Here is a 10283-nt window from a genome sequence, read left to right on the forward strand (position 1 = left end):
TTCTACCTTTCTGAAGAAGGATGGAAGGAAGAAAGGAAGGAAGGAAAATAAAAAGGTGTGAGATGGCACACACCTTTTATTTTAGCACTCTGGAGGCTGAAGCAGGTGGGTTCAAGGCCAGTCTGGTCTATATAGCGAGTTCTTCCAGGATAACCCAGGCTACACGGTAAGATCCGTCAAAAAAAAAAAAAAAAATGCAAAAGCATATGACAATCTGCAAAACTAAGACATTAGATCACAGCCCGCCCCGCCGCCCCGATTTTTCGAGACATGATTTTTCTGTGTAATAGCGCTGGCTGTCCTGGACTCACTCTGTAGACCAGGCCAGTTCGCTGGCCTCGAACTAACCGAGATCCGTCTGCCTCTGAGTGCTCGAATTAAAGGCATGCGCCACCACACCCCGACAATTGGAGCCATTTCTGATTTCAAGCATCCCTCCTGGTAATCTTGCGTTGTCAGGGCAACAGCAGCACCAGAGTGTGCGCCTCACAGAGCCCTGCGTTTGGAAAGCCAGCGGCAGAAGGGAAGTCCTCTAGTGTTGCTGGGAATTGGAGTCCAAACTGCCCTAGCGTTACAGGCGCGCCGCTAGAACGGCTGCATTCTGGGAATCGTAGGCAAGGTAGTCTAGACCTTGTGGGAGTTGTAGTCTCAAGGGCAACTTCCGCTACAGGCTTCCGCGTGGCAGGCAGAGTGCGGATTACTTTTCCACCCAGGTTAGTGTTCCTTTTGCTCCGGGTCGGGCGGGCCTGAGGTTGTGATGCCACGGGAGAGCTGAAGGGCTCTCTAGGGGTTTGGCTCTCGCTTTTATGATTGCCATCTCGTGTTGGGGCCAAGATGCCTTTCTAGTCCTATCTCTTGCCAGGCCGCTCTGTTCACCTGGTGGTGACAGATCATCTGACTTCCTCTGCCCCCAATTGAATATGTTCTGGAGGCCCGTCTTCTGTCCATTAGGGAAGTCAGCCACCCAGGGGCATCCCTGGAACTCGCTTTGTAGCTCAGGCTAGCCTGGAACTTGAAGAAATTCAACTGGCTGTGCCTCCCGAGTGTTGGGACTAAAGGCGTGCGCCACCACGGCTGGAATTACACGGGTTTGTAGCCTGTCTGTCCACAATTCTTTCCGCATCATTCCAGATATTTGCTTAGTTAGCATCAGCTTGGTTCGCTCCAGCAGCTAAGGACTACTGATGTGGTCCCCTGGCCGTCGGTTTCAGCCTGTGCCCATAAGCTACTCCTCACAACAGCAACCCCCTTACAGGATTAGAGGCTGAGGACAGACAGAGAGTGACTTTACACCCCGTTCTACATAATTGTCCGGTAGAAGGTGGTGGCCACTCTCAGGAGTCAGGTAAGCCAGGCAGAAGGGACAGATTTCGTTGGCACTTTAGGTCTGAAAGTTGCCCTGCAAGGATCCTCAATGGGGCATTTGGAGGCGGAGCCTGGAGGCACCTCTGAGCCTGATTGGTGATTCTCACTCAGGCTTGCTGGGCAGGGTTTGAGGTGACGAAGTGGTGAGACACTGGAAAGGACATAATCCAGGCCAAGAGGAAGGTTTGAATCAAAAGCTGGGGAGGGGATATTTCAAGGGCCAGTGCTCAGCCATGAGGGATAAGTGAGTCCTGAGGGCTGCTTGCTGGGCTCCGTAATCAGAACTCTGGTGCAAAGGAAAGGCATGCCCCTGGGAAGGAAAGGCGTGCCCCTAGGAAGGATACGTGAGAGTATTGGGGGCCGGGGGGGGGGGGGGGGGGGGGGGGAGAGCCACAGGGCCTCACAGGGCTAACATCATTTACAGAACAGTATCAAAAAGAAAACTGGGCTGGATCTGCTGTGAGTGTATAACAGCGGGGAGGTCAAGGCAGAAAGGCCAGTGACCCAGACAAGCTTGCTGCATCTGTGTGCTGAGTGGTGCAGGACAACCAAAGAAAGAGGTCACTCCAGAGTGCAATCAGGCTCCGAGGCAGCCTTGATGAACCCAACATCCGGGCTCTTTCTTTTTATTTAGCATTTACTTTAAGTTGTGTCCCTGTAGGGCAGATGCTTTTGGGCAGCAGAAAAAAAATTACCTTTTAAAATGAAGAGAGAGAGAGAGAGAGAGAGAGAGAGAGAGAGAGAGAGAGAGAGAGAGAGAGAGAGAGAATTTAGTTAGCATAGCTAAATAGTATGTAAGGATTTAGGTGGGTGTAGCTTTTTTCTCCCCACAAAAGTTGGGGTTTTTGTTTTGTTTTTTGGTAAAACACGTTTCTCATATTGAAACCTCTAATCTAGTCTGTATGTTTCATGAAGGAAAACATCACACTCCTGCAACTTTAGTCCTTGCTGTGCACTGTTTGAAGTGGTCATTAGTGCACGATGTTCCAGGTGTGCCAGGACGTCTTATGAGCAAAGCCGTGCAAAGGTTGCAAAGCTCCTTCAGAAAAACAGCTCTATAGACAGCAGAAAACAGTCACTCTTCTACAATGATTTCAAGGTCAAAGTGTGTCCAGAAAACATCATCTGATGTTTCTGACATCACTCTGATGTCTGCCCTAGATACAGTGGAAAAACAACTATTTCATCCTAATGTTTACCCTAGATACAATGATTCTACTAGAATTATACTACAGTGCTGGCCGTGGACCAGGTGTGAAGTCTCTGGCCTCTGGGTCTGTTTTGAAGCCACAGAAAGGTTGGCTGTCCTCGTTTGGGGGATCTGAGCATGCGTTCTGGGGATAGATTAGGGACATTTGAAGACTGGACTTTGCACTTTTGAGCCCCCAACAGGATGAGTGATCAGGGTGGTCTCAGACCCCCGGGGCACCTGGAAAAACAGAATTGAGCATCGCTGCAGCAGATGCCATCTGGTAAAAGGAGTCGGACGTGTGGGGGGGCTGAGCTGCTGCTTAGCTGGTCTTGTCCTCGTGGAAGCACCTGACAGAAAACCCGCAGGTGCAGATAATTCCGATCATTGTGGTAAATCCCAGGAGGAGCCTGACCTGCGGGGAAAGGCAGGGGGCTCCTGGACAGTCTGTGCCAGAAATGAGGTGGTATAGGGGAGAGGGCTGAGCCACAGCTGGTGACATAGAGGTGATGCAGGCTGCCTCCCAGGGGTTGCAATTAGGGCCTTGTGGGCAGGGATGGGGGCAGAGGAGTGTTCCCTACTAAAATCCAAACATCTGTAGCCCTCTGCTTCTGAGTAGTGGACTCTTCCAGGTTCTGGTTAGCCCTGGAAGTTAAGGTCAGTGACACCTATCTTGTCTCTGTGACTACAGATATAACAAGAATGACCTAAAAAATGTGCAGTGGTCCACTTCATAAAACAGACAAAATCCTGTTGGGTTTGGGGTGGAAGCCAAGAAAACTCACTTCAGACACTGAAGCCTAAAATGAAAGCTTTATTTTCTGGGCTCAGGGAGATGGCCAGTTTGGGATCTGAGCCATGTCCCTGAAGGGAGTTTGTACAGTATTTTTAAAGGATGGGAACACAAATTGTGTGTGTGTGTGTGTGTGTGTGTGTATACACGGGGTGGGGGTGGGGCAGCGGCTATAGCATTGTTCAATCATATTTTGACTCAAGGGGTTGAGCAAAGGGAGTTTCCACCAATCAGGATAGGAGTAGCTCCCTGGGCCTGGGAATGTGAACTTGTTTGACCCTGTCAGCAAAATGGAGACGTGGTCCTTGAGTACAGGGCCTGCTCAGGATGTGGGCAGAAGCAATGTAGTAAGGAGGGAACACGTGGGAAGGAAAGTGCATTTTCCCTTCAAGGCTATATTGGCAATGTAGCAATTTTTGTCTTAACTTTGTAGGCCGAAGCTTGTTTTCCCTGTAACTCGGGAGAATCTAGAGTAGGGGACTTCCGGCAGAATGGGGGCGGCATGGAGATGCTCTGGGCCCTTCATCCCTGTGATTAAACAGAGTCTGGAAACAAAATGATAGTGCTTAGAGTAAGTTTCTTCTGCTCTTTGCCAATAATTGCGTTCTGTCTGTCTGTCCCTTGCATGTCTTCCCCTCTGTCCCCTTGAAACCCGAATCATTAGGTTTTTGTTTTCTTGGTGCAGGAAGAAGCTGCCCTTCCTGTAGTCTCCCCTCTGTGAGGGCCACTCTAGGTAGAACACCATCTCCACAGCTTCCTCACAATGTTGACTATCCTATTCCACCCAACTCTCTCTCCCCTTAACTCCGAAGTGCAGACAGCCTGGGTGACCAGCTTCCCTTCTGGATATCTCCTGTGACTCCACCCCCTTCGCTCCCATCAGCCCTGCAGCGTAGACACCCTAAATGACTCTCTTCTCTCTCCTCTACAGTGTAGACTTCCCAGAGGACCCATTCGTCTTCCTGAGATGCCCGCCCCGACGTGTTCCTCCTGCCACACAGCCCGAGCCGCCCTCCGTCGCCCGCGCTCGGGGCAGGCGCTGTGCGGCTCCTGCTTCTGTGCTGCCTTTGAGGCTGAGGTGCTGCACACGGTGCTTGCCGGGCACCTGCTGCCGCCGGGTGCTGTAGTGGCCGTGGGCGCCTCTGGTGGCAAGGACTCCACGGTGTTGGCACACGTGCTCCGCGAGCTCGCCCCGCGCCTGGGCATCACATTGCACCTGGTGGCGGTGGATGAGGGCATTGGCGGCTACCGCGACGCGGCGCTGGAGGCGGTGCGCAGCCAGGCGGCACGCTGGGAGCTGCCACTCACCATTGTGGCATACGCAGATCTCTTCGGGGGCTGGACAATGGACGCTGTGGCCCGCAGCACCGCTGGCTCTGGCCGGAGCCGCTCCTGCTGTACCTTCTGCGGGGTGTTGCGGCGGCGTGCACTGGAGGAAGGTGCTCGCCTCGTGGGAGCCACACACATCGTGACAGGTGAGTGCAGTTGTGGAAAGGTAGCTTGCAAGGAAGTACAAGAGAGTGGGTGTGGGGTGGGGTCTCCACCGCCCTCTCTTTTAGGGTCCCAAGAATTTCCACGAACCTTCCTTTTCCCTCTGAATTTGGGGTGCTCTGACGCCCGCCTCCACTCTTCTGGTCCGCAGTGTCTACCATCCTTTCTCCATCCTCTCCTTAGGAAGAGACGTCTACATGGTCCTCTCCTCATTCTCCTGGTCCAGGGGTTTCTGGTCAACCTTTCTACTTCTCCTGCCCAGGGCTCCCTCCACACAGCCCTCTCTGTGGCCTCCTGTATGGCCTCAATCCAGGCCCGCAGAGTCTGGCTGCTGGCGAGGGCCTCAGTGTGCTGCTCTTAAGGGAAAGGTGCCCTGGCAGCCAGAAGCCAAGGAGGACTACAAACACACAAGAAATCTCACACAATTTATTGAGAGTGACACAGAAAATGGGTACCCCTGTTCCAGTGAGAAGCAACAGCCAACTGAGCACTTATACGGAATTTTGGGGCTGGGAGTTTTTTCAAGGTGAATATTCCCAGGGTAGGGATTGGTGAAATTTCAAGCTAACCCTAAATAGTGGGTTTTCAGGCTCGGGGGTTAGTGGATTTCCGGTAAGGTTTCAAACCAGGAAGTAGGCTCGGACCTTTTATGAGAACCCTGTTCTCATTGTCCCCATCCTCAACCTGAGTCCTCTCCCGCAGGCCACAATGCTGACGACATGGCGGAGACAGTTCTCATGAACTTCCTGCGTGGTGATGCTGGGCGGCTAGCCCGGGGCGGAGTCCTGGGCTCCACGGGTGAGGGGTGTGCACTCCCCAGGTGCCGGCCTCTGCAGTTCGCCTCGCAGAAGGAGGTGGTGCTGTACGCACACTTCCGTCGCCTACGCTACTTCTCTGAGGAATGTGTATATGCCCCTGAGGCCTTCCGCGGTCACGCCCGGGACCTGCTCAAGCGCCTGGAGGCAGCCCGGCCATCAGCTGTGCTGGACCTAGTGCACTCAGCCGAGCGCCTTGCTCTGGCCCCAGCGGCACGGCCGCCTCCTCCAGGCACCTGTTCCCGCTGCGGGGCGTTGGCCAGCCACACTCTCTGCCAGGCCTGTGCGCTCCTGGATGGCCTCAACCGAGGCCTGCCGCGCCTGGCCATCGGCAAGGGCCGCCGTGTGCTGCAAGCTGAGCCGTCAGCACTCGGGAACCCAAATCGGGTCACCAGTGATCCTGTGGCCCCGCCAGGCCCCTGCTCCTGCAAGCAATCCAGAGATGAAGCCAACCTGTGCGGGGATGGAGGGGATAAGGCTGGAGCCACCTGTGTCTTGCAGAGCGACCTGAGCCGAGTGGCAGAGTGACCTGAGTCCTACACTCTTCTACCTTGCCCTGGGAAGTGATTTACCCCGCGGTGTCCTGCGCCCGTGGAGTGATCTGTACACTGTAAAGTGACTGCTTTACAGTGCCCTGCGCTTTCAGAGTGACCTGTGTCTTATTGGACGTGTACTCTGCAGACTGACCTGCTACCCAGCAGAGTCACTGCACCTCTAGAGTGACCTGTGCCCTGCAACCTGAGCCCTGCGGAGTGACTGCCGTGTGGAGAGACGCACCCTGTACAGCACTCTGAGCCTTGAAGAAATCGAGGGAGGCCCCGGGCCGGCCTACCAGGTCTGAGGGAGAACAGACCAACAGCTGGGCATTCTTGCGCCTCTGTGGGGAGGGGGGGAGGTCTCTGCGGCTCAAGATAGCTCTGGCCCTCATTTTCTGTCTCCCCAAGTCAGGTAAACAAAGTCACATGAGTAATAGGAACATATTTCCAGTCACCACTGTGCCCTATCCATCAAGACCGCTCTTGCTTGCTCCTAAGGGAATCAAGAGAGTTTATTGTGAGCCAGATGGGAGCTTCCGTGGCCACCTGCATGAGTTGAGGTTGCCCCAGAGACACTGCCGTGGAAAGCCAGTCACCAAGACACTGGCCAGATACGTTGGTGTGGACCTCAGACTGGTTACCGGAAACCTGGGGACATTCCCTCTGTGGCCCCCAGGTACTATCCGATGACATTCTTAGCCCCGGGGTCTTTGGAAGCCAGTGGTCTGCTGGGTTGATGCATTCCATTATGTGCATTTTCGTGTGGTTGCTGGGCTGTCAGGCCAGTGTCCTGGCCATTCACTTTTGTCTTTATTTTGTCAACTTTGACACAGGCCATGTGAGAAAATGCCTCCGTTAAGATTGGCCTGTAGGCAAGCCTGGTTGAGATGGAAGGGCCCAGCCCACCGTGAGCAGTTCAGGCTCTAGGCAGGCGATCCTGGGTACTCTGTAAGAAGCCAGGCTGAGCAGGCCAGTCAGCAGTGCTCTTCCATGACCTCTGCCTCAGTTCCTGCTCTGACTTCCCTCAGCAATGGAGTGCGACCTGAGAGATGTAAGCTGAAATAATCCCTTTCCTCTCCACAGTGATTTTGGTCATGGTGTTTTATCCAAGCAACAGGAATCAAACAGTCGGCATGCAGGTCTTCAACACACATGTTGCTTTCCAGGGGAGTTGATCTTAAGCTTTGCTTTGGGGTGCTTATAGATACTTTCCCATTTGTCCCCATGGCAACCTCGCATCTGTACATGGCTGTTGGTCACTCAACTGAAAAGGATCACAGGGGCTGTCACCAGTCCTATCCACAATAGGGTGACTGCCTTGTCCGCTCCTGGTATCTGTTGTGGGTGAGGTGTGTACCCCAAGCTTGGACTCTGGAGACATAACTTGTGCTGAGTCCCTCCCTTAACTTCTCTAAGATGACATTTCCTCCTGTGAAAATGGAACTGGCTTGTTCAGTTCCTATCAGATCGCTGCGGAGATTAGAGGCCAGTGGTCAAAGTAGTTGGCCAACCGGTGTCCAGCATGGCCCAGCATACTAAGGATTGGCCACCAGGGGGCGCCAGGCTTCTGGGTGCTGCCTCAACATATAAGGGGATTGGGGAAACTGCCCTGAGACTTGGTGGTGTCATTCCTGCCTTCAGGTGTGACTTGGCTCCTCAAGAGCTAACTGTCTCCTGATCCCTGAACTCCCCAACTTTGGGCAGAGGGTACTCTTTAGCTCTGTGGTCCTGTCCTCATGGAAGTGGGGTCCTGTTTCCCTAATTAAGATGGGGCTAAAGGGCAGAGATGGATGTCCTGCCCGCATCAGGTTCTCCTGGGCTTTAAAAGCACCAGGCCAGTTATTCATCTGGCAAACACTGAACATTGTTTTGTGTGGTCCTCCAGTGGGTGCCAGGAAGCTGCAGTGAGCAGAGCCAGGAGGCCCTCCTTCCAGGCCTTTCCAGCCTGGGGGGTGGGGGGGGAGGACAATGTGGCCATAAATAAGACGTCAAGCGGTTGTGACTGCTACTTTTTGTTCATTTTCAATGCTGGAGATTGAATGAAGGGCCTATGGTGCTGAGCCCCAGCCCCAGCCCCTCACTGGGAGACTCTAGACTGTGTATTTCTGAGCTACATCCCCAGCACAGAGGTTTGTTTTAAGTAGTGTAGAGTGACGGGAGGAAGAAGCTAGTGTCTGGAGAGGTGGCCTTTGAGCAGGGACCTACAGAAAGCAAAGGACAAATCTCAAAAGTATCTTGGAGGAACAGCTTCCTCTGGAGGAAGAAACCGCCAATTCAGCGCCAGAGTGTGAGACCTTCCAGGGATTGGCTGGGCCCTCCATTAGCCCGACTAGGTTTGTGGAGTCGAAGACTTGGGTTTTACTTTAACAGTGAAGGCCACTCTCCCGAGGCCTATTCCACGAGTCCATCCATCCAATGATCATTTTCTAAAAGTCCCTTGACTGCTGTAAAGAGAAGTGGCTGGGTACAGGGAACGGGGGACAGGAGGGACTGACCGGGTCGAGTCGGAGAACTGAAGACCTTTCAGGAAGATGGCACAGCTCCGAGCTTTCCGCTTGTGGGACTGGCCTGGTGCTGAGAGGGCATATTCCTCCCTCGTTAGTGCAGTAATATGAGAGTAATGGGTGTTTAATACTCATTTATGGTAGATGAACGTTCAGCCCACTGAAATAGCTTGCCTAGAGTACATAACAGTGATTCGGGGAGGGAGTAGGGGCTCTAGGTCCTCATCCTGGAAGCCAGAGGACCCGCTTCCAAATCCATGCATCCTTACTTTCTGGAGCTTGCCTGGGACTCCGCCCTCTTGGGCCTCTGGTATGAGAAAGGTGCTGTATTCAGCTTTGGCCACAAGAGGGCACTGTGGCCACATCGGCGCCCGAGGTGGCTTTGACTCCAACGCTGGGTCTCCAGCCCAGACCCAGACAACACAGGCCTCCAAATCTAGAGAGCTCGGAACTGGAGGACTTTTCAGGACGATGCTTGTGTCGATGCATGAGACCTGCGACACAGTTAACTGCAGAAGCCGCTCGGGACAGAACATAAAGGCTGGAGAGGGAGAAGAAATCACAAGAGAGAGAAGGAAGAGGCACACAGAGCAGTGTACTGCAACAGTCAGACGCCGACAGGCGTTGGTGGGACGGTGTCCTGTCTGTGTAAGCAGAAAAGGAGTGGCCCCAGGGAGACGGCCCTGTCCCAGCACGGAACCATGCAAAAGTGAGGCAGTGCTTGACTGACAGCTGGAGGACAGGACAGAGGTGACAGAGGCTAGAGTGTGAGCAGCTGCGTGTTGAAAGCCGGGAAGTTCTCCCAGCAGGGGAAAGATAAGGATCACAATTGCAGATATTTCCAGAGCCGGGCCCAGCCTAGGAGAGTGGAGAAACAACTGAGTCATCTCTGGTCCCTGCCCTCAGTGGGCTCTCCCTCTGGTGGGGGAAGCGGGAGCAGGCAGGGACAAGTCAGGACTAGAAGGTTCCATGCCACTGGTGCCACCATTGGGAGAGTTCAGAAGGACACGGGGTGCTTAGTGGTGGCGCACCCAGCTCTGTGTGGTGTGTCATAGAATGCGGAGGTGATGTTTAATCCAAGACCCAGGAGCTGAGTAAGACCGAGGCCAGGAAAAGGGTGAGAGAGGAAAACAGTGCCTGGTAGAATGGTGGCGGATGGACGGGGAGTCCACACAGGAGGCGCCTGCCCCTGTGGGCAGCGTTGTTCCTGGTTCAGGAGGCAGAATGCTGGCTGCCCTACATGGGAGCAGGGCCTGCCAGGAAAGACTCAAAGCAGACAGGGCTAGGCGGGGCTATGTGGCTTAGTGGGCAGCGTGCTGGTTACTGCGTACGAAGCCCTGGTCTCCATCGCGAGCACTGCATAACCTGGGTGTGGTGGCGCGCGTAGTCCAAATCTCAGCACTGGCGAAGGAGATACAGGAGGACCGTGAATTCAAGGTCATTCTCAGCTACGTGGTGAGGTGGAGGCCAGCCTGGCTACGTGATGCTCTGTCCCCAAACAAAAAGAGCTCTCTGGGAGACACCAGGGAGACTGAGGCTGCCCCTCCCCCACACGCAGAGGCTGAGGACCTGGCGATTCAGAGAGCCGGT

At 54.1% G+C, this 10283-nt stretch overlaps 1 protein-coding gene across 1 annotated transcript; it reads left to right on the forward strand.

Moving 5' to 3' along the window:
• Positions 1 to 636: 636 nt before the first annotated feature.
• On the forward strand, positions 637 to 6206 carry Ctu1 (cytosolic thiouridylase subunit 1). Its single transcript, XM_051148436.1, has 3 exons — positions 637 to 713; positions 4279 to 4822; positions 5541 to 6206. Exons 2-3 carry the CDS (start codon positions 4315 to 4317, stop codon positions 6179 to 6181), a joined length of 1149 nt encoding a protein of 382 aa, XP_051004393.1. The 5' UTR covers positions 637 to 713; positions 4279 to 4314; the 3' UTR covers positions 6182 to 6206.
• The last annotated feature ends 4077 nt before the right edge of the window (positions 6207 to 10283 follow it).

This window comes from Acomys russatus, chromosome 7 (assembly GCF_903995435.1).
Source record: "Acomys russatus chromosome 7, mAcoRus1.1, whole genome shotgun sequence".
Classification (NCBI taxonomy): Eukaryota; Metazoa; Chordata; class Mammalia; order Rodentia; family Muridae; genus Acomys; species Acomys russatus.